Here is a 25481-nt window from a genome sequence, read left to right on the forward strand (position 1 = left end):
TTTACAGGGACACCCATTACTGAGAATGAATTACAACTAGCTATTATGTCAATGAAAGATAAAAAGGCCATGGGTCCAGACGAAATATCTGCCGAGGTACTTAAGTTAATAGACGGAAATAACACCAAGCTTCTTTTAAAACTATTCAACAATATATATAAAACAGGACAATACCCCCAAGATTGGCTCAAATCAACATTTATCACAATACCCAAGAAAAATAATGCGAAGACCTGCAGCGACTATAGACTAATAAGTCTAATGAGCCACGCTCTTAAAATATTTTTGAAAATAATACATAGACGAATCTATCCGATCTGCGAAGCACACATGGGACAAACACAATTTGGATTCAAGGAAGGCATGGGGACACGAGAAGCGTTACTAGCTGTACAAGTATTAATACAAAATTGTCGAGAGGTAGAGGTAGGTTTATGTTTCGTAGACTACGAAAAAGCGTTCGATACGGTAAATCATGATAAATTGATAGAGATCCTACTTTCAATCGGATTGGAAGACAGTGGCATAAACTGCATTAAAAACCTATACTGGAAACAGATAGCAAACATTCAAGTAGCTAATGAATTAACTGACGATGTTCCAATTTCAAGAGGCGTAAGACAAGGCTGCATATTGTCCCCTCTTTTATTTAACATATATTCCGAGAAAATATTTGAAGAATCTGTACGTGGAAAGAATATTGGTATCCAACTAAACAACACCTTAATAAATAACATACGCTATGCCGATGACACCGTATTAGTAGCAAGCAGCATAGCTGGACTACAAAAATTAATAGACGCAGTAACACAAAATAGCGAAATATACGGATTAAAAATCAACGTTAAGAAAACAAAATATATGGTAGTAAGCAGGAATCATGCCGACAATAATACGCCACTAAAGATAAATAACGATGAAATAGAGCGAGTGACAACCTACAAATACCTCGGAATTCAAATCAACGATAAATGGGATATATCAAGAGAAATTAAATGCCGAATAGAAATGGCAAGAAGCAATTTTTTCAAACATAACAAAGTTTTACTTAGCCACGACATAAGTCTTACTACAAAAATACGATTTGTAAAATGTTACATATGGTCCGTTTTATTGTACTCTGCGGAAACATGGACTTTGAAAGCTGAAGATGAAAAAAGACTGAACTCGTTCGAAATATGGATATATCGTCGAATTTTAAAGATCCCATGGACCGAGCGCATTACAAACGACGAAGTGTTAGAACGCATGCAAATCGAACGCCAATTAATACTTACTTACTTACTTAGCTGGCCCATTACAGAACATTTGTTCTATAGGCCGAACTAAGAAGAGATCTCCATTCCTCTCTATTTGTTGCTTTGCACTCTGGAATACCGCGCCTTGTCATCTCATCATCCACTTGTTTGCGCCATCTATTCCTTGGCCTGCCAATTCTGCGTGCACCGCCATGTGGCATGTATTCATACGCCTTTTTAGTGGGTTCATCATCGCTCATTCTTTTGATATGGCCTAGCCAACGCAATCGCTGCATCTCGATACGTTTAACAATATTGATGTCGTTGTATAGCAGATACAGCTCGTGGTTCATGCGACGTCGATATTCACCCTCAACGCAGATTGGTCCGTAGATCTTTCGAAGAATTTTTCTCTCAAACACACCAAGCACTGCCATGTCTGCTTGCGCAAGTACCCAGGCTTCGGAGCCATACATCAGCACGGGTAGTATCAGTGTTTTGTAGAGCGTTATTTTTGTTTGACGAGATGTGGCTTTGTTTTTAAACTGCTTACTTAATCCAAAGTAGCATCTGTTGGCCAATACAATTCTTCTTTTTATTTCACAACTGATGTCGTTTGTTGTGTTGACGGAGGTGCCGAGGTAGACGAAGTCTTTTACTACCTCAATATTATAGGAACCAACTTCCACAGTCGGTCTGAGCTCAATGGACGCATTGCGCGTCGACACCATCAACTTGGTCTTCTCACCGTTTACCGCCAGACCCACTTTAGCAGATTCTCCTTCGACTTTTATAAAGGTATCAGTTACTTCTTTTACTGATCGACCCATGATGTCTATATCATCAGCATAAGCAAGTAACATGTGACTATTGGTGTAGATTGTGCCACTTCTTTTGACGTTTGCCTCTCGTATAACCTTTTCTAGCAGGATGTTGAAGAGGTCACACGAAAGGCTGTCTCCTTGTCTGAAACCTCTTTTGGTACCAAACTCTTCGGAGAGGTTCTTTCCTATTTTAACTGAGGACCTCGTGTCAGTTAAAGTCATTTTACAAAGCCGGATGAGCTTTGCGGGAATACCAAATTCAGACATGGCTTGGAATACCTTTGAGCGCAGCGGACTGTCGAAGGCTGCTTTATAATCGACAAAAAGGTGGTAGGTGTCGATCTGCATCTCTTGGGTCTTCTCCAGGATTTGCCGCAGGGTAAATATCTGGTCAATGGTGGACTTGCCAGGTCTAAAGCCGCATTGGTATGGTCCAATAATCTCGTTGACCATTGGCTTTAGTCGTTCGCACAATATCCCTGACACGATCTTGTAGGCAATAGGGAGTAGACTTATGCCCCTATAGTTAGAGCATACAGTCTTATCTCCCTTCTTGTGGACGGGGCACAGGATACTCAGGTTCCAATCGTCGGGTACTCGTTCTTCCTGCCAGATGGTGCTAACTAGCTGATGAATACACCTTATCAGCGTGTCGCCTCCGGTTTTGAACAGCTCGGCTGGTAAGCCATCGGCCCCTGCTGCCTTATTATTCTTCAGCCGATTTATTGCTGTCTTTACCTCATCTTGGCTGGGCGGTATACATTCAATACCATCTTCTGGGATTGGGACTGTGGTATCTTCGTCGTCTTCGCTGCTATTGGATACCAACAGATTTGAAAAATGTTCTTTCCATATCCTGAGTACACTATCTGTATCAGTTACCAAATTACCTTGCTGGTCTCTACAGGAGGATGTGCCTGTACCAAAGCCATCAGTTTGATGCTTGACTCTTTGGTAGAATTTTCGGACTTCATTCTGGCTCCTGTACATCTCGATTTTTTCACACTCCCGCTTTTCCATCTCTCTCTTTTTCCTGCGGAAAAGACGTTTCTCCTCTCTCCTTTTCTCCCTGTATCTCTCTCGTGCGCTACGCGTTGCTACGGATTGTAAAGTAGCCTTATATGCCGCATTTTTCTCTTCGGTGGCAGCACGACACTCCTCATCATACCATGGATTCCTTGGTGGAGGTCTCTGGTATCCAAGTATGGATTTTGCGGCTGTTTGCATGGAGTGGGCAATGCTTTGCCATTGCGCTGATATGTTATCGGGATGAGGAGGGCTTTGATTAAGCAATTGGGCTAGTTGAGTGGAATATGCAGTGGCTATCTGTTGTGATTGCAGCTTACCGATGTCTAACTTTCGTGTTGTGTCTGTTCGTACTTTGTTTGCTACGTTTAAGCGGGTGCGTACCTTTGCTGCAACAAGGTAGTGGTCCGAATCAATGTTTGCGCCTCGGAACGATCGTACATCCAACACGCTCGATGAATGTCTTCCATCTATCACAACATGATCAATTTGGTTTCTTGTTTTCTGATCTGGAGACAGCCAGGTGCCCTTATGAATATCGAGATGATTAAATCTGGTACTGCTAACTACCATGTTTTTTGCAGCTGCAAAGTCTATCAGTCTCATACCATTGTCAGATGTTTCACTGTGGAGACTGAATTTCCCGACTGTTGGGCCAAAGATATTCTCCTTTCCAATTTTGGCATTAAAATCGCCTAGAATGATTTTAATGTCATGGGCAGGGCAACGGTCATATGTTTCTTCTAAGCGCTCGTAAAATATATCTTTGGTCTGTTCATCCTTTTCTTCAGTGGGAGCATGAGCACAAATAAAGCTGATGTTGAAGAATTTAGCTTTTATTCGAATTGCAGCAAGTCTTTCATTCACTGGAGTGAAGCTGGATACAAGATGTTTTAGTCTCCGACTAACTACGAATCCACAACCAAACTCATGCTTTACGTCATGGCAGCTATAATACAGTGCGTCACCTTTAGGTGTTGTTGTGACGCCTTTCCCAATCCATCGTATTTCCTGTATGGCAGTAATATCGGTCTTGTACTTTTCAAGTACGTCTGCCAATGCGAAGACTGCACCTTCTCTATAAAGAGTGCGTACATTCCAGGTGCAGATTCGCAGATCATGGTCCTTAAAACGTTTGCGGGGTTCGTCAACTTTAGAGGGGTTTGTTTTTCTTTTCTTTCGTTTTTTCATAGTAGGCTGTTTTTTCTAGGGGAGGGTTACTAACCCGACGCCCAAACCCAAGTTTTTAACGTTCTTATGGGTGAACGCGCGGCACATGTTAGCTCACTACCTTTAACGGGTGTTAAAGGCAGTTCCCCAGGTGACACCACGGGGAGGTCAGTGTCCACTTGGGATGAAAGAGGGACCAAGATAAATCCTGGGCTTTGCCATGTTAAAACCGGTCAGGACCGTTCCTTGGTATCTTCCATCCCCTACGTCACCCACGCCAATTAATAAAAATTATAAAAACACAAAAAACCGCATATCTTGGTCACATTATGAGGCATGAAAAATATAAGCTTCTGCAAACAATTATCCAAACAAAAATCGATGGGAGAAGACCGAGAGGGCGACGGGAAACATCATGGCTCAAAAACATTCAAGACTGGACTGGACACCATAATGAAAGAACTCTTCTGAATGCCGCCAAAAACAGAAACTTATATATAAATTAATAAACTGATTTGTTAAATATACCAAATTATCATTATGTAATTGTATGATCGCTAAAACCCGAATACGGAATGGCAAATAAAGAAGAAGAAGTTATATTTGTAATTCAAGGTTGGAATGTACGTGTGAGTGTTTCTGTACAATTCAATATTGTTTTAGGTAGTTTTAAGGTTTTTTAATTAGCACAATTTTTAGAAAAACTAGGCTTTAATTTAGAATATGTTTATAGACAAACTTTTAGGTGCAATATTAGGGTGATTCAATATTTAGGTTTAAGTAGTTAAATGGGGCAACAAAAATGGGTGCAATATAGATAAGTATTTTAGTTTTTAACTTATTTATATTATTTATTATTTTAATTAGATTTAAGTAGGCTTTTTCAATACTTGTTATGTTATATAGTGTGATTCTGTAAGTGTATGTACAAATATGTAGGAAGTTTTAATGTTTTAACAAAAGGGTTGCTTTGTTCACAATGTGTTTTAAGCAATTTGTATGTTTGTGTTTTTAACAATTTTAAGTCCCCTTGTCCCATCTGGGATGTTTGTGGAACAATTACTATATATTTATTATAAGTTTTAACAATGTATGAGTTTTGTTCACTTTGTGTTGTTTTATAATTTTATGTTTTTTTACAAACTTTATGTTTCTTCAACGTTTCGTTTTTATTTGTAAGTGCGGGGGAAGCGAGCGCTTAAAATGCCGATGATAGACTAGCCTTCTCTTTGCTGCCTGATCGCTTTTAAGCATAATTATGTTTTCCAATATTTTTGGAAGGCAGCAAAGGGAATAGACTAAGAATTGCAGGTACATGTATGTACATATGTATGCTTGCAAACCGCTAGCCTGCAGTAAACAAAAAATGAAACAAAGAACAGTGACTCGACCATACACCAGTTATGTGTAACTAGCAAAATGCCCGCTACTTCGTATGCGGAAAGGATATAAAAAAACAAATAAACAATATATAATATGGAAATGACAAACACAGAAAATTTGGTAGCACTAATACCAATTTTAATCAATATTTATTTTTATCTTAGTACTGTACGTACCCCTTAAGTTCGTTTTTAAAAAAGATCAGCCGTATCTCACCCTTACACATTAACTGCGAGATCAACGTTGCACACCAATACACACCCTAACTCCAAAAAATAAAAATTCCAGCACTGTCCCTACACCCAAAAACAAATTGAGTACCATTAAGTAATTTTCGTATACTTATGGTACGTATTTCGACGACATATCTCAGCCATACACGGACATTAATACAAAATAATTACAGTAAATTCCATAATAATTACAGTAATTCCAAATCTCAAGATTCCAGCTGTATCCGTTCGTCCAATTCCAAATTGTACCAAACTTAGTATCAAGTCGAACTCTTCGTACCCATAAGAAAGATTTTCCAAAACTACCTCAATCATTCACTTTAGTAGTAATCTTACTTCCAAATTTCAGGATTCAAACTCTATCCGTTAAACCAAATTAAAATTGTACTAAATTTAGAACAATTTAGAATTTTCGTACCAATTTTTAAAACTTCCTCAACGCAACAGGGCTACAATAATCATACTTTCAAATTGCAGGATTCCACCGCTATCCGTTCACCTACATACAAATTGTACTAAATTTAGTACCATTTAGTGCTTTTCGTAACCATAAGTTTGCTTTTTCAAAACAACCTGAATCCTACTCTTCGAAGGTATTCGTAATTCCAAATTTCAGGATTCCAGCTCTATTAATTCACCCGAATCCAAATTGTATCAAATTTAGTACCATTTCTTTCCCAAACAAAAATTTTAGGATTCCAGCTCTACCCGTTCACCCAAATCCACATTGTACCATATTTAGTACCATTTAGTACTTCTCGTACGCACACGTACGATTAATTCACCCGAATCCAAATTGTATCAAATTTAGTACCATTTCTTTCCCAAACAAAAATTTTAGGATTCCAGCTCTACCCGTTCACCCAAATCCACATTGTACCATATTTAGTACCATTTAGTACTTCTCGTACGCACACGTACGACTTTTCAAAATTTCCTCAATACTACACTCCTACAGTAATCTTAATTCCTAATTCCAACACTATCCGTTTACTAAAATTCAAATTTAGTGCTTTCTGTACCCATAAGTACGAATTTCCAAAACTAACTCAATTCTACTGTCCGACAGTAATCTTAGTTCCAAATTTCAGAATTCCAGCTTTATCCGTTCATCCAAATCCAAATTGTACCAAATTTAGTACCATTTAGTACTTTTCGTACTCAAAGGTACGAATTTCTAAAACTATCTCAATCCTACACCCCTACAGTAATCTTAATTCAAAACTTTAGGATTCCAGCTCTATCCGTTCACCCAAATCCAAATTTAGTACTGCTCGTAATCATAAATACGAACTTCCAAAACCATTTCCTTATTTCAACGCCATTTCCCTACCTTGATACTTAAAATTCAGGATTCCAGTTCTATCCCTTCACCCAAATCCAAATTGTAATAAATTTTGTACCATTTAGTACTTTTCCTACACATAAATACGAATTTCCAAAATTTCCCCAATCCTATGATCCAACAGTAATCTCATTTTCAAATTTCAGGATTCCAGCTCTGTCCGTTCACTCGAATCCCTATTGTACCAAATTTAGTACTTTTAGAACACATAAGTACGAATTTCCAAAACCACCCTCATATCTCAGTCCTACACTTCACAGTAATCTTAATTCCAAATTTCAGGTTTCCAGCTACATACATACGATCACCCAAATCCAAATTGTACTAAATTTAGTACCATTTAGTACTTTTCGTACCCATAAGTACGAATTTTCAAAACTACCTCAATTCTACACCCCACCAGTAATCTCAATTCCAAATTTCGAGATTCCAACTATATCCGTTCACCCAAATCCCCATTGTCCCAAATTTAGTACCATTTAGTACTTTTCATTCACATAAGTAAGAATTTCCAAAACTTCCCCAGTCCTACACTCCAACAGTAATATCAATTCCAAATTTCAGGAATCCAGCTCTATCCGTTCACTCAAATCCAAATTGTACTAAATTTAGTACCAATTATTACTTTTCGTACACTCAAGTTTCCAAAAACCCTTTGGTGCATCTTTCTTACTCTTCATCAGTGATCCTCAGTCCAAATTTGAGGAATCAAGCCCTATCCGTTCACCAAAACCGAAACTGTACCAAATTTAGTGCTATTTAGTATTTTTCGTACCCTATGTACGAATTTCCAAAACTTCCACAATATTAAACTCCACCAGTAATCTCAGTTCCAAATTTAGAGATTCCAGCGCTATCCGTTCACCCAAATCCCCATTATACAAAATTTATTTCCATTTAGTACTTTCCGTACACATAAGTACTAATTTCCAAAACCACCTTCATATCTTAATCCTACACTTCAACAGTAATATTAATTCCAAATTTCAGGTTTCCAGCTCTATCCGTTCATTCAAATCCTAATTGTACTAAATTTAGCACCGTTAATCCTACACCCCACCAGTAATCTCAATTCCAAATTTCGAGATTCCAGCTATTATCCGTTCACCCAAATCCCCATTGTATCAAATTTAGTACTTTTCATACACATAAGTACGAATTTCCAAAAGTTCTTCAATCCTACACTCCAACAGTAATCTCAATTCCAAATATCAGGATTCCAGCTCTATCCGTTCACCCAAATCCCTATTGTACCAAATTTAGTACTATTTAGTACTTTTCGTACACATAAGCACGAATTTCCAAAACTACCCTCATATCTCAATCCTACACTACAACAGTAACCTTAATTCCAAATTTCAGGTTTCCAGCTCTTTACGTTCACCCAAATCTAAATTGTACTAAATTTAGTACTTTTCGTACACATGATTGGTAATTTTTCAAACCATTTCCTTTTAGAAGCACCACTTGCCAACCTTGATTTCCATACCAAATTCCTATATTCCTATATTCCTGGGGCCTATTATTGATTTCATTAATTATTTAGCGATTTCATCAAATTACAGATTTTGAAATTGAAAATTGAATAGTTATGACTGTACATCTCCATATACGATAAAATTCTTAATTGCAAATAAATCGTGGTAATATGCACAATTCTATTGCACTTTCATTGATTTGCAAACATTTAGTTATTACCAAAAAGTCAGGTCCATACAGTTTTTAGTTGTTGTTATTTCTGGCCGATTTCTGAATTTATTCCCCTAATGTTGTCTTCAACAGCAACTCATTTGTTAATTTGCGTAATTGATGTTTATACACCATTATCACCAACTGCGACATCTGTTGCAATGGAAGATAACAAATGTCTTGTCTTTCTATTATTTAGTGGTTTACGATAAAAATATGTGCGCCTAGAAGTAAACTACAAAATTTGAAATTATGTGTGATCTCTTACGATATCAAGAAGTTATGGCATTGTTAATTTTACACATGTCTTGCAGAGGGCCAACTAAGTGAATAAGTACGTAATAGCAATGAAAAATAAGGATTTTTGTTGTTGTTATTTTTTGTGGTTCCAGGACGAATTTTCTAAAACCCGGCCTTATCTCGCACATTTGCATCAACAGTGACCCACTGGTAAAATTTCAAGCTCCTAGCTTTAGCCGTTTTGGCTGGGCGTTGATGATGAGTCAGTCAGTCAGTCAATCACTTATCACCAAGCTCATTTATATATATAGATGTGTGAGTGTATAAGGTTATATTTTAATCATGGCAGAATAAGAAGATAATCTCATATGAAAAAACCGTCCTTGAGCTGTCAAATACAACCATGCATTAAACGATATGTGTTATGTATTCCACTTTATATTATTCTTTATTTAGTTGTTTTCAGTTACACTGCAAGTTAACGAGTGACGTTTACAGCAATGATGAGATCAATCCTCTCCTCAAAATACAATAACTCACTCAATGTTTACATATAATTATAACAGTTAAATCAGCTGTTGATTGTAATAGAATGCTACTCCAATTAATTGTTATTGATACTGTGATGAATAAAATATAAGGTATTACGTTTGTTTATACATTACATTTCCTCATGGAGTGAAGTACTATTATAAAAATAACAATATAAAAATTCAACTTTTAATGTCCTTTTGCTAAAGATTTATAATCAACTCTAGGTTTTTTCCTTAATCTTTCTTTAATAGGAACATTATTAAAGTTTGGACCTGAATCTTCGGCATCAAAAAATTCTTCTTCTTCGCTGTGCACATCAATATTTGTGTCTTTTTCTGTGAAAGTCAATATTATATCTTTTTCGAATTTTTTAAGTAGATTGCGATGAGCAACTCTACATCTATTTCCAACTTGAACCAAATAAAGAGTTCTTGAAATAATTTTCTTAATGATGCCTCTGATCCATTTCGCTTCACTATTATTATTTGGGTTCAAATACAAAATTTCTTCGCCAACTTTCAAATTGAAATTTTTTGTTGTTTCATTATTTCTAAATTCATTTTTTTCTTTCTCTTTCTGATTTTTATAGTCTGTAGGTGTTACTGTATTCGAAATCAATTTATTGTTATTAGTATACGATAAAGGAGTTATTGGTTTATAAGCTAATACTAATTCACTCGGGCAAATACCAGTGACGGTTGTTGGTGTGTTGCGATATTTAAATAAGAAATTGAAAACCATATTTTGCAAAGATAACTTTTTCATTTGGTCTGATAAAAAATAACACTTTAAACAACGTTTAACAGTTTGAGCTCCTCTTTCTGCCAACCCATTGCTAGGAGGATGATATGCGGGGCTGAACACTTGATTTATACCATTGCATTTAAGAAACAATTCGAATTCTTCGCTTCGAAACTGCGGCCCATTGTCGCTAACCAATGTGTTACAAAGACCCAAAATATAAAACATTAGCTTTAATTTTTCAATTACAACAACAGTTGTTGTCTTTCGTAAAATGTGAATTTCAATCCACTTTGAAAACTCGTCTACAGCAATCAAAAAATCTGTATTTTGGAATTGAAAAAGATCAACGTGAATACGCTCAAAAGGATATGAAGTAGAAGGCCAGGTAAAATTTGGACAATCTTTGGTTTTATTCTGAGTTTTTTGACAAACCTGACAACTAGCAACAAATTTTTCAATATTAGAATCTATAGAAGGCCACCAAACACAACTCCTTGTCAACAATTTCAATGTCACAATACCAACATGTGTATCGTGTAACATATTTAGAACTCTGTACCGTAAAATAGATGGTATTACTAACCGATCTCCATAAAACAAACAATTATCCTTTACCTCAAGAGAAAGTTTTACATTTTTGTAAGGGATTAATTCACTTCGCAAATTTTGTGGTTTTATCCACGAATTACCTTTAACAAATCTTATGATTTGACTCACATTCTCATCTTTTTCAGAATATTGTACAATATCATTAATATTTAGTGGGATACTATTTGTATCAAAATTGAAGAAATTAATGTTGAAGTTTGAAACACATGTAGCACGTTCCAAAGGTAACCTTGACAAAGCATCCACATTTCCCTGTTTAGAACCAGGTCGATATTTAATTACACAATTATAATTTGAAAGAGACAGAATCCATCTGTGAAACGGACTGATACAACGTTAGATAAAGCATTTTGGTCTCCCAAAAGCTTTTCTAGAGGTTGATGATCAGTATACACTGTAAATTTATACCCATACACATACTTATGAAATTTTTTCTGGGGTCAACATTATAGCATCCATCTTCTTTTTCGATGGCTTTATCCCCTCTGGTGTCAAAACATGACCTAAATACTCCAGATTACTCTCCAAAAGTCTACACTTTTCCCAATTTACACGGATATTGTAATCTTGAAGCCTACTTAATACTTTACACAGACGAGCAAAGCAATCTTCTTTACCGATTCCTGTCACCAATATATCATCTAAATAGACAGCTACGCCATCTAAACCTTGCATTATTTGGTCCATGACCCTTTGAAAAATCATTGGTGCCGTTGACACGCCAAAAGGTAATCGGCAAAATTCAAAAAGACCCAAATGGGTATTAATTGTTAAAAATGACCTTAATGACTCCTTCACTGAAAGCTGTAGGTACGCTTTGCTTAAATTCAGTATACAAAAACACGTTTTCCCTCTCATACTAGTAAGGATTTCGTCTATTAAAGGCAGTGGATAGACATCCATCTGAATCACTGGGTTTATTGTAACTTTAAAATTACCACAAATTCTTACGCTGGAGTCCTTTTTTAAAACACAAACAATGGGTGCCGCCCATTCACTATTCCGCACTGGCTGTATAAAGCCTTCCTCACACATGTTATTTAATTCCCTTTCAACTTTGGATTTTAAACTCAATGGCACTGTATAAAGTTTAAAAAATTTTGGTTGTGCACCAGGTTGCACAAAAATTTCTGCGGAAAACTTATTTATTGGATTTTTATTCCTTAAAAACAACGAGGGAAATCTACATTTCAAATCCTCAATAACATTGGTATGGCAGATACTTTTCACAAAATAATTGTTACTCAACTCACCAGTCATAGCTGTAAAAAATTTTCTTCATTATGGAAAAATTACTTCCAACCAATTTCTTCCTAATAACGGCTTAAACCGATGCGTCGACATCACTACCAACAACTTTAAAATTCGATCATTAACCAACACTGATATTTCTCCGAGCACCTCTTGAATAAAGTTGATGTCTTGCTGGTAGATTTTAGCTGGATGTGAAGAAGCGAACCAAAGAAATATCCACCAGGAACATCAAAGAGTAGTGGACTGTATATTTTATGGTTTATTCCTCATAGCCAATGAGGAATAATGCGCGGAGAAATGAGAGATGAAACAGTCGGTGTGCGTTTGAGAAGTGATTTATTAAAAAGAGAATGAGCACTGGTCAAGCATCGATATCAACATACTTTCGTTCAAGAGAACAATTGATTTGGACGAAAGTAACCAGAAACGAGAGTAATGACAACTTAAAACTAAAGGCATATTTACATTAGCAAGTTCAGAAAGTAATGAAAGATGCAAATAATATATTTAAATTTACAATAGTTTATATTAAACTAAAAGCATTTTAAAGTTGTTTAAACATAGTTTAAACACCTCTATTTTTGTACCGTTAACAACCTGTAATGGTGGATAATTAACATTATGTAACTTAATATCTTTAAAATAATCCAAATAATCAAAATTAGAAATCACTGATACCACAGCTCTAGTGTCCACTTCCATCAAAACGCACTTATTTTCGATCACCAAATTTACTAGTAATGGCTCACTCTTATGACCAACCCAATTGATTGAGCCCAATTTAAAATCAATTTCGTTCAATTGACGATTTCGGCTTGAATTGTTCGTATCTTGGTAGTGAGGTTTTTTATTCGCCTTCGAAAAACACGCTTTGGAAGAATGCCCCTTTTTTCCACAGCTAAAACAGTTGCAATTTTTTGCAGGGCATCTACCCACTGGATGCTTTGTGGTGCACTTTGAACATTTTTCAAATTTTTGGTTATGTCGATAATGCTGTTATGTTTCGTTCAGGTGTAAAATGTGGTGTGATAATTTCTAGCAAGGCTTTATATGCTTTGGTAGTCGCTTTTTCTGGAAAAAGAATACTTTTTATGCGCTTATAAGTTTCTGGGCCGACCAATGTTAAAAACAATGCCACCTTATTTTCTTCTTCAACCGCATTTATTTTAAAGAATTGTTCCATCCTTTCCAGATATTCCTCAAAATCATCACCAAAAGCGAACTATTCGATGGTTCCAATTAACGCCATTATATTTTTTATTTTTCGTAATGTCAGAAATTTTACTGCTGCCGTTCAAGGTTATATTCCACTTTAGACTATTCTTTATTTAGTTGTTTTCAGTTACACTGCAAGATAACGAGTGACGTTTACAGCAATGATGAGATCAATCCTCTCCTCAAAACACAATAACTCACTCAATGTTTACATATAATTATAACAGTTAAATCAGCTGTTGATTGTAATAGAATGCTACTCCAATTAATTGTTATTGATACAGTGATGAATAAAATATTAGGTATTACGTTTGTACGTCAATGACAACAATAACAAAAAACTGTTTGTTTACGTTTTCTTGAAATATTTGTGCACGTTATTTTATTGAAGCAGAATAAAATATTTTCGTTACCTTGAGAAAATACCAAGAAAAACGGTAAGCAAAAAAGCAGACAACGCGGTTTATGTGGATATACGGAAATTCAAAGAAAAATCGCGAAAATAACTGAAAAAGCACAGAGAAATTTGGATTTTCTTTTTCTCGGAAGTTAATTGTGAAATGCAACGTCAAATATACTTTCATATTTTTTATTGTTATCCGTGTTATTGCAGAGTTTAGCCCACGCAAGACCACATTCATCCTAATGTCATCGAATATATCACCAATCGGTGCGCTGTAATAATCGTGGTACCACCAAGCCAGTAAGTCATTGGGTTGCAGCTAAAATGAAAGGGTTTATATTTATATACTGAATGTGTGCTTTTGTTACAGGTGTCTATGGTGGTGGTACTTACCGCTCTGGTCGGGGTGCTTCCAATAACATGTGCCGTGATCGCATATTCGCCCCTACGTTGCAACCGTAATGTAAACATAAACTAATGTCGTGTTTGTCTCTGTCATCGCTGGTGTTGGAGCTCCAGTCCTTGTCCAACCTAAGGGTCACATCATTGATGGCGTCTTTGAATCTTATGAAAACATTTTAGTTTACGGTTAAAGACATAAAAACTCGGGATCGTACTTTAAATCAATGATTGGGTTTGGAATAGTTAATATGTTCATTCGAAAACAAAAAGCAATTGCTGGCCGTTTCCTCATCAGGACCGAATCTGCATTCGCCTTCTTAAATCTAAAGAAAATCGCGAGTTGCTGCGGACCAATCCAAGAAGCTCTTCTGTCGTCTCAATCCATTGTCTAATGTTTGTCAACCCATTACGTTAAATACTGATATTTTTTAGCAGTATAGGTTTGTTGGTGGGTTAGCAGCTGCTGGCAGAAACACTTTTCTCGCTGCCGTCGGATTTGTTGATTCCTATTGCTGAGGTTATCCTTCGACGTGCTGCTGACAAGCGTACCATTGGCAAGCTGTCGCCAAGAAAAACAACGTTGGATTTGGAAAGCACCAAAGCTGCTGCGAACAGTGCTATAATGCTACAAAGGCATTTGAATCCAGAAAGAAAAATACCACTGCTGCCCCCAGAAGATGTAAACTTTTGAAATTCTTTTAACTTTGTGAGAATACTAGCAAAATGCCCGCTACTTCGTATGCGGAAAGGATATAAAAAAACAAATAAACAATATATAATATGGAAATGACAAACACTGAAAATTTGGTAGCACTAATACCAATTTTAATCAATATTTATTTTTATCTTAGTACTGTACGTACCCCTTAAGTTCGTTTTTAAAAAAGATCAGCCGTATCTCACCCTTACACATTAACAGCGAGATCAACGTTGCACACCAATACACACCCTAACTCCAAAAAATAAAAATTCCAGCACTGTCCCTACACCCAAAAACAAATTGAGTACCATTAAGTAATTTTCGTATACTTATGGTACGTATTTCGACGACATATCTCAGCCATTAATACAAAATAATTACAGTAAATTCCATAATAATTACAGTAATTCCAAATCTCAAGATTCCAGCTGTATCCGTTCGTCCAATTCCAAATTGTACCAAACTTAGTATCAAGTCGAACTCTTCGTACCCATAAGAAAGATTTTCCAAAACTACCTCAATCCTTCACTTTAGTAGTAATCTTACTTCCAAATTTCAGGATTCAAACTCTATCCGTTAAACCAAATTAAAATTGTACTAAATTTAGAACAATTTAGAATTTTCGTACCAATTTTCAAAACTTCCTCAACGCAACAGGGCTACAATAATCATACTTTCAAATTGCAGGATTCCACCGCTATCCGTTCACCTACATACAAATTGTACTAAATTTAGTACCATTTAGTGCTTTTCGTAACCATAAGTTTGCTTTTTCAAAACAACCTGAATCCTACTCTTCGACTGTAATCGTAATTCCAAATTTCAGGATTCCAGCTCTATTAATTCACCCGAATCCAAATTGTATCAAATTTAGTACCATTTCTTTCCCAAACAAAAATTTTAGGATTCCAGCTCTACCCGTTCACCCAAATCCACATTGTACCATATTTAGTACCATTTAGTACTTCTCGTACGCACACGTACGACTTTTCAAAATTTCCTCAATACTACACTCCTACAGTAATCTTAATTCTAATTCCAACACTATCCGTTTACTAAAATTCAAATTGTACCGAATTTAGTGCTTTCTGTACCCATAAGTACGAATTTCCAAAACTACCTCAATTCTACTGTCCGACAGTAATCTTAGTTCCAATTTCAGAATTCCAGCTTTATCCGTTCATCCAAATCCAAATTGTACCAAATTTAGTACCATTTAGTACTTTTCGTACCCATAAGTACGAATTTCAAAACTACCTCAATTCTACACCCCACCAGTAATATCAATTCCAAATTTCGAGATTTCAACTATATCCGTTCACCCAAATCCAAATTTAGTACTGCTCGTAATCATAAATACGAACTTCCAAAACCATTTCCTTATTTCAACGCCATTTCCCAACCTTGATACTTAAAATTCAGGATTCCAGTTCTATCCGTTCACCCAAATCCAAATTGTAATAAATTTCGTACCATTAAGTACTTTTCCTACACATAAATACGAATTTCCAAAATTTCCCCAATCCTATGATCCAACAGTAATCTCAATTTCAAATTTCAGGATTCCAGCTCTGTCCGTTCACTCGAATCCCTATTGTACCAAATTTAGTACTTTTAGAACACATAAGTACGAATTTCCAAAACCACCCTCATATCTCAGTCCTACACTTCACAGTAATCTTAATTCCAAATTTCAGGTTTCCAGCTACATACATACGTTCACCCAAATTGTACTAAATTTAGTACCATTTAGTACATTTCGTACCCATAAGTACGAATTTTCAAAACTACCTCAATTCTACACCCCACCAGTAATCTCAATTCCCAATTTCGAGATTTCAACTATATCCGTTCACCCAAATCCCCATTGTCCCAAATTTAGTACCATTTAGTACTTTTCATTCACATAAGTAAGAATTTCCAAAACTTCCCCAGTCCTACACTCCAACAGTAATATCAATTCCAAATTTCAGGAATCCAGCTCTATCCGTTCACTCAAATCCAAATTGTACTAAATTTAGTACCAATTATTACTTTTCGTACACTCAAGTTTCCAAAAACCCTTTGGTGCATCTTTCTTACTCTTCATCAGTGATCCTCAGTCCAAATTTGAGGAATCAAGTCCTATCCGTTCACCAAAACCGAAACTGTACCAAATTTAGTGCTATTTAGTATTTTTCGTACCCTATGTACGAATTTCCAAAACTTCCACAATATTAAACTCCACCAGTAATCTCAGTTCCAAATTTAGAGATTTTAGCGCTATCCGTTCACCCAAATCCCCATTATACAAAATTTATTTCCATTTAGTACTTCCGTACACATAAGTACTAATTTCCAAAACCACCTTCATATCTCAATCCTACACTTCAACAGTAATATTAATTCCAAATTTCAGGTTTCCAGCTCTATCCGTTCATTCAAATCCAAATTGTACTAAATTTAGCACCGTTTAGTACTTTTCGTACCCATAAGTACGAATTTTCAAAACTACCTCAATCCTACACCCCACCAGTAATCTCAATTCCAAATTTCGAGATTCCAGCTATTATCCGTTCACCCAAATCCCCATTGTATCAAATTCAGTACCATTTAGTACTTTTCATACACATAAGTACGAATTTCCAAAAGTTCTTCAATCCTACACTCCAACAGTAATCTCAATTCCAAATATCAGGATTCCAGCTCTATCCGTTCACCCAAATCCCTATTGTACCAAATTTAGTACTATTTAGTACTTTTCGTACACATAAGCACGAATTTCCAAAACTACCCTCATATCTCAATCATACACTACAACAGTAACCTTAATTCCAAATTCCAGCTCTTTACGTTCACCCAAATCTAAATTGTACTAAATTTAGTACTTTTCGTACACATGATTGGTAATTTTTCAAACCATTTCCTTTTAGAAGCACCACTTGTCAACCTTGATTTCCATACCAAATTCCTATATTCCTATATTCCTGGGGCCTATTATTGATTTCATTAATTATTTAGCGATTTCATCAAATTACAGATTTTGAAATTGAAAATTGAATAGTTATGACTGTACATCTCCATATACGATAAAATTCTTAATTGCAAATAAATCGTGGTAATATGCACAATTCTATTGCACTTTCATTGATTTGCAAACATTTAGTTATTACCAAAAAGTCAGGTCCATACAGTTTTTAGCTGTTGTTATTTCTGGCCGATTTCTGAATTTATTCCCCTAATGTTGTCTTCAACAGCAACTCATTTGTTCATTTGCGTAATTGATGTTTTTACACCATTATCACCAACTGCGACTTCTGTTGCAATGGAAGATAACAAATGTCTTGTCTTTCTATTATTTAGTGGTTTACGATAAAATATGTGCGCCTAGAAGTAAACTACAAAATTTGAAATTATGTGTGATCTCTTACGATATCAAGAAGTTATGGCATTGTTAATTTTACACATGTCTTGCAGAGGGCCAACTAAGTGAATAAGTACGTAATAGCAATGAAAAATAAGGATTTTTGTTGTTGTTATTTTTTGTGGTTCCAGGACGAATTTTCTAAAATCCGGCCTTATCTCGCACATTTGCATCAACAGTGACCCACTGGTAAAATTTCAAGCTCCCAGCTTTAGCCGTTTTGGCTGGGCGTTGATGATGAGTCAGTCAGTCAGTCAATCACTTATCACCAAGCTCATTTATATATATAGATTGTATTCTTCTAAAGATGCAAAATGCATGATTTTTTATAATTTACAAGAAAATAAAGCATACATATATTTCATAGGAAAACATATGTGTATGTCTTGTCTTTATGTTTATGTTTTGTCATCGTAATCATGACTATCTAATTTGGGGAGTCATTTCGATAGTTCTCCTGCCAAACAGCCGTTTCAGTATGTCACCGTAGCAGGTTGGGCACTGCAGGATTTTTAAAGCTTTTGGACAAATATGTCTGGGAGCATGGACTTGATCACGAAACACATAATATCACTGTAAACAGGACCACAAGGAATTTAAAACGATTCTCGAACAGCCCTTAAGCCAAAATTTTGTGTGGAGGTAATCGAAGATATATTCCATCCTTAATCTATGACTGAAAAAATGTTGCGAGGATTAATTTTTGACAAAATCAGTTGATCCGTTCGTTTTACCGAAAATCTTTGAACTTTTATATGGAAAGTACCGGAAGAAGTGGACTGCCCCATTCTCGAAATTGAATAAAATTTTGAAAAATATGACGAGGACCGATATTTGGACCGCATCAGCTGGTCCATTCGGGAGATATTCTTTAGGCGGGCAGACAGACAAGGCAAAATAGACTCCAAATGGTCTGAAAATTTTAAATTTAAAAATTGAAATTAAATTGGTTTCAGGTTTGAAATGTAAATAAACCTGACGTATGTATGTTTTTACATATACATACAAAGTTTGTCAAAATCATTTTGGCAATGAAGGGACGGCAAAGCGAATACAACTCTGTGAACTCTGAGCCTGAGGTTACCTTGTATCATTGTATCATGTGCATGCAATTTTTAGGATTTTTAGGTAGCACAATTTTGTTAGGTTTAATTTAATTTGTCTAGGTTTTATTTAATTTTTTTATGTACAGTATAGTGTAACCTTTAGTTGTTTTTGATGTAGGTTTTAGCTTTTATTTAGCACTGCTTTTAGGGTAAGTTTAAATAGACAAAAGTTTTAACTAGGTTTTAATTTTAGGCAATGTTTATGTACATAGCGGGATGCAATTTAAGTTAATTTTTTTGTGCAATATATAAGGTTTAAGTTTGAAATTTTACATAGTGCGGTATTGGTTAGATGGCAAAATTTCAATAAATTATTTAATTTGTACTTGTGTGTATTTTAACCTCAATGTTTTCTGTTAAATGTTTAACTTTTGTGATCGTTAATTAAGCAACATGTAATTTTTTGTTTTGACTATTTGTTCTTAATTTTTGTTAACTTCTATGTATTTAACTTTCATTGATAAGGGGGAACTTGGTCGCTCGCTTTGAAAGATTCTGACAAACTGAACCGACTGCACTATTTCAGTTGCCTTTTAAGCAGCCAATTACAATATTTATTGGAAAGCGGCAAAGGAGTTTTAGTTAACAGCAGTGGGTGCGCTTGTATATATGTATGTATATATGTACTATTGTACATATTGCGTACCGCTAGACTACTTTTAGGAAAACAAAAGTACATTGGTCGTCACAAGTATGGTTCTAGACCATACATTCAGTGCATCCTTCTTTAATTGATTTATTGGTAGGTTCCGCGGAGACATACCCGTATTCGAATAAGGGATCCGAGTATATTCTTCTTGGCAACACATCCGTTACCAAGGCATTGACTTCCAGTGCCCAAGTCGAGTTGGGCCGACGATTATTTATTTTAAATGAGGTGAATCGCCTGTTTTGGTACGCAAAATAGCTCAGACCCATTCTCTGGAACGTCGAATAAACGATACGCGACATCACGGCTGACTGTGATTAATATGGGGTGTTGCCTTTGAAGCGTTTGCAGGAGCTCCGCGCATGATCATGCTGACATAAGCCGCAGGAGAACTGCCAATGTCCTGGCCTTCTAGTTCTGTTGCCGGAACAGCTCCGTTGACGACGATCGCGTCTGGCGGCGGTCCTCTCTTCTCTCTGGGTGTCTTGGACTTTGCTGGAGGATCCAATCCTAATGTAGTAAGTATGCTGCCATCTGTAAAAAACGGGAAGGAGGTGTACTATAGTTTTATTAAAGAAGGGGTCCGACTAATTAGTCGAAAATAACTTGACAACCTTCGTTATGGGTCAGCTGATGTTACTGCCAGCAGACTTTATGTCTACCACCCTTACGCTTTAGTCGGTTCCCTGGTGGGTCTTTATAATTCGTCCTAACTTCCAATCAGTTGGAGCGAAACATTCATCTTTAAGCACAATTAAATCGCCCTCTTTAAGGTTGTCTTGTTGCGTCGATGAAGCTCTTGTATATATTCAGTTTTCCATCTTTTACAAAAATATTGGGAGATAATTTTCAAACGCTATTGACAAGGCAACCATCTTGGTCTGAAACATCGGGTTCGGAAGGGTCTAAGATTGGCGTACCGACTGAGATATGACATGGGGTCAGAGGCGACCAACCGCTAGGATCCTCACTAGCTGGACTCAAGGATCTTGAATTAAGACAAGCCTAGATTTTTGACAAAATTGTGGAAAATTTTTCGAATGTAAAAATAATTTTTGGTATGCATTTCTTTAAATGCGTTTAAAAGACTTCACACCGGCTTCCCACAAGCCGGCCATGTATGAAGCGCCGGGAGGAATGAACTTCCAGTCGAGGTTTTGATGGGAATTCTGAATAATTGCTTTATTTTGTAGTTCTTTCACGAGCAAGATTTTGTCTTTCTTTAGGATATCGACTGCCCCAACAAAATTCTTCCGTTGTAGGAGTAAACAAGATGGGCACCCACGCCTACTAATAAATCTGTAGAATGCCGATATAGAAGACTGAGTCGAGACGTCACTAGTTGGTTCGGGGTGTATGCCTTTCGTAGCAAAGCATACGTAATAAAAAAATACTGAAGAAAACCATTATTTATATTTTATGAATTATCTTTTTTAGTTTATCTTCTCATTTGAATTCAATGTTTAGTATGTAAGTTTGTACATATTCCATACAACTCTGTTTATATTTTCTATGTTTTAAAATTTTAACGGCTTCTATGCATACTATCCCATTACAACATTGTATTTAATACTAAAATACACATCTATGTATGTCTAGACGACTTTTGCGCTTCTCAAACCAAGTACCTTAATAGAATAAAAATTAATAAAATCGCTTTGAGATCAACCTTTGAGAAACCAACTAGTCAACCACCTTTTAATAAGTTTCGGATATTGCACTAGTTGAGAAACCAAGTGGAAGATACCAACCAAAGTACAAAGTTTTAAACATCAGTAATCTTCGTTTTAATGGACATTGGGTATAACCTTAGACGAAGAACTGCTTAATTGGCGCACCAACGTGAAGCACAACACCAAAGAACTGCTTCATTGACGCCCAACTTAGTGGCCACGGAACACGACCACAAAGAAGAAGAATCCGATAACAACGCATCATCCAACAGCGACGAGTGCGATTCAGGAGAAGAAATGGCATAGCTTAGTGAGGCTCAGTTCCAGAAACTCATCCAGGCAATGAACAAGCGTAATGGATCGTTTGCCCATTGCACTGCGCGGTTTAGAGGACAGAGAGAACCTGCTGCTGTTGAGGAATTCCTAACTGCCATCACTGTGTTTAAAGACATCGAGAATATCTCCGACACCGATGCTGTAACAGGATTGCAGTTACTACTAGAAGGCTATGCAGCAAATTGGTGGATTGGCGTTAAGAAGAATGTCACCACCTTCGAGCAAGCAAAAACATTAATCAAAAAAACATTTTCCCCTCCCGTACCAGACTGGCGGTTGTTTACACAAATTTACGAGCACAAGCAGCAAAGAACAGAACACACAGACACTTTCATCTGTAAGAAGCGGTTACTGTTCTCCCAGCTCAAGTCAGCAGTTGACGAAGAAATCCAACTAAATTTGATATTCGGTCTACTCCGGCAGAACTTTAGAGAACGCGTAAAACGAGAGAGCATTACCTCGTTTGAAGAGTTGCTATCCGCCTGCAGAGAAGCTGAACTATCGCTGGCTGAGTATAATGAAACGACAACAACATCCCTTGCTGAAACGAAGGCAGAAGCGAAGACTGCTTGCTGTGCCATCTGCCGCACTTTTAAACATGAAACTGTAAAGTGCTGGAAGAAGAAAATGAGTGCTGACAACAAGCACAGCGCAATGATGTACAACAACAACCACACACAAAACAGCAACAAGACAATGCACAACGGTCAACCGACACACAACAACATCCATCACTGAGAAAACCAACGATTGCTTGCTATGGTTGTGGCGCGCCTGGTGTTTTCAAGTCGAATTGCTCAAATTGTAGCAACAACAAAGCAGGTAGCCCACAGAACCTTTCATTCAACTCATTTTCGCCAACGATCATCGGTCGCTCTCTACCAACAACACATATTGAGATCTTTGTTTTTTTGGGTGAAGCAGTGTTTGACACGGGTGCAAAAGTAAGCGTCGCGAGTTTGAATTTGAAAAACATTTGGAAGAAAATGGATGTGTGTTCGATAATGTGTGTGCAGATATGTGTTTGGCAGACGGCTCAGTTACAACATGTGTTGTGAAATCCACCATGTGTAACGTAAACATTGGAGGCCGTGTGGTATGTGACACTTAGATGACTAACTATGAAAGTAAGAAGAAGAAGAATTCAGTTTTTGGCATTCAACAAAACAGCTGTTTTGTATAACAGAGTCATATATCAGTAAGGGGAAATAAAGTAGAGAGGAGAGAAATGACGGAGGGGAAGAGAGGTATGATGATAATTAGAGGAAGGAGAATCTTTCCCTTTTTATCTCACCTGGAGCGAAGATTGGATGTGTGGCTCAAGTTACCGAACCAAAGAAAAGACCAAGGTTAATGTTCAGTGGGCATTTTATTGCAATAAAAAAAGCTCTATGCTACAAATTGAAAACAAAACATAAAAACTAAAGACAATTAGAAAATAAATCCCGAAAGAAAATTTTAAATAAAAACGAAGAATTTTTAAAATAAATGATCTTACGAACTAAATTTTAAATCAACTAAGATCGAATAAACATGTAATACTGATGTAAATACAGATGTCTAATTATTAAACATATAAAAATAAAAACACGTAAACTGAAAGTTTTTGAAAACCAACACTCTTTGAGCCACACTCATCGCGGATCCAATCCAACGAGGGAGGCGCTGATTTATGGCATGGACAGATAGGCATGTGGCTGGTATAATTTCCCAAAAGCCACTTATTACGTTGAAACTCCGGAAAGAAAGACGGACGACAGGCAAAATAGTTAGATTCCGTGGTGTTCATGAAAAGAAAAAATTAGAAGGAGAAACAAACGAGATTAGTTGTCAGTTTTACTTACCTTACGTTGGGTACCGTACCCCTACTCCGAACTGAGCTCATTTCAGGGTAAGGTTACATCATTTCACTCTGCCCGCCTTGTTAATGTGAAGGCGATTCTGCGACGGTTGTTTATCCTTTCCTGAAAGAAAAAGAAAATATAACTATTAGTTCTTTTGCAATCCGGAATGTAATTATGACGCTAATACTATAAACACTAGACATACTTACGTATTGGGAAGAGCCTACATATAAAAGCCAGCAGCCAGTTACCTTGAGCCTTTCATCATCCGTTTGTCCAGTATTGGGAAAAGCCTACATATATAAAACCAGCAGCCAGTTACCTTGAGCCTTTCATCATCCTTTTGTCCAGTCGGTGTTGCTGTAACGAGAAAGAAGAAAATTTCTGTTATCTAAATCTACTCAATGTTTTGAATTTCTGCTAAACATCAAATTTTCCAGTTTGGATTTAATATGCAATTCCTATGATATTTATTATTATATTTTTTTCCCTGCCTCATAGTAGCATGAATTTTATTGTTTGTTAAAATGGCTCAAATAAAACCACATTTTATAATGTTTGAATGAAATTTTGAAAAGTTTTTAAAATGGCATACTAAGTTTTTACAAAGGTAAGAAAACGTGGTTAATAGCAGGTGGGGGAAGTAAGGGGTATCCCACTGATTATTGGAGAGCAGGGATACCTTGGTGGGGAGGGAATTTCTCCGGCACATATAACACCTAATTAGTGCCAGATTAACCAATCAACTTCTGGCGACAGAAAGTATACTAGTGTGCAGATATTGGTGCTTCGTTTATGTCATCCAGCTGGCAATAGAAATTTAGTTTTTTGTCCACCCTGTCACTGGCAAGAACTGCGGCCCCACAGACTGAGCTATCGCCGTGCAGATATGTAAGCCAGCCAGCGCAGTGACGTAGTTCCCACTTCAAACGTTAGGGGTCCCTAAAACAGGACAAAAATGGCGCCCGCAACATGGGGCCTGAGTTTCAGGTATCCAGATTCAAGTTTTTAAGCCATGCCCAGCGCTGTCCTACGTCTTGAGGTTCGGATACTTTAGACCCGGGAATAGGTTTATTGGAAGCCACACCCGTGGGCGAAGTATTCAGCCTTATGGGAGTAGGATGGGGTTGGGATGGACCTTTTTCCGCTTGGAAGATTCGTAAGTCACAACTAGCTTACCTTCTTAAGTATAGGGATGTTTGCGACGATTCTGGAAAGAGGGAAATAGGAAAATTAGTTTCAGTAAATAGAGGAAATAGACCAAACTAGTTTGCGTACCTGTCCGTCTGATAAAAGCAATTGTGATAGCCCATTTCCAGGCGTGGGAGTCGGGATAGTAGTCTCTTTGCGAGAAGTTATCCAGTGTCCCCGAGTGTACGTCTGTGTGGTAGTGAACTAATACCAGTTTCATTCAGTTTAAAGCCAACGAATCATCTGAAAAGAAGATATATTTACGAATTG

At 36.7% G+C, this 25481-nt stretch overlaps 1 protein-coding gene across 1 annotated transcript; it reads left to right on the plus strand.

Annotated features, from left to right (window-relative positions):
- Window positions 1-22182: 22182 nt before the first annotated feature.
- On the plus strand, window positions 22183-22914 carry LOC141388131 (activity-regulated cytoskeleton associated protein 2-like). The gene has a single exon (XM_073958175.1). The coding sequence runs from the start codon at window positions 22183-22185 to the stop codon at window positions 22912-22914; it is 732 nt and encodes a 243-aa protein (XP_073814276.1).
- Window positions 22915-25481: the final 2567 nt, after the last annotated feature.

Source organism: Musca autumnalis, unplaced genomic scaffold (genome assembly GCF_047663935.1).
Source record: "Musca autumnalis isolate F117 unplaced genomic scaffold, ASM4766393v1 scaffold_6, whole genome shotgun sequence".
NCBI classification, from domain to species: domain Eukaryota; kingdom Metazoa; phylum Arthropoda; class Insecta; order Diptera; family Muscidae; genus Musca; species Musca autumnalis.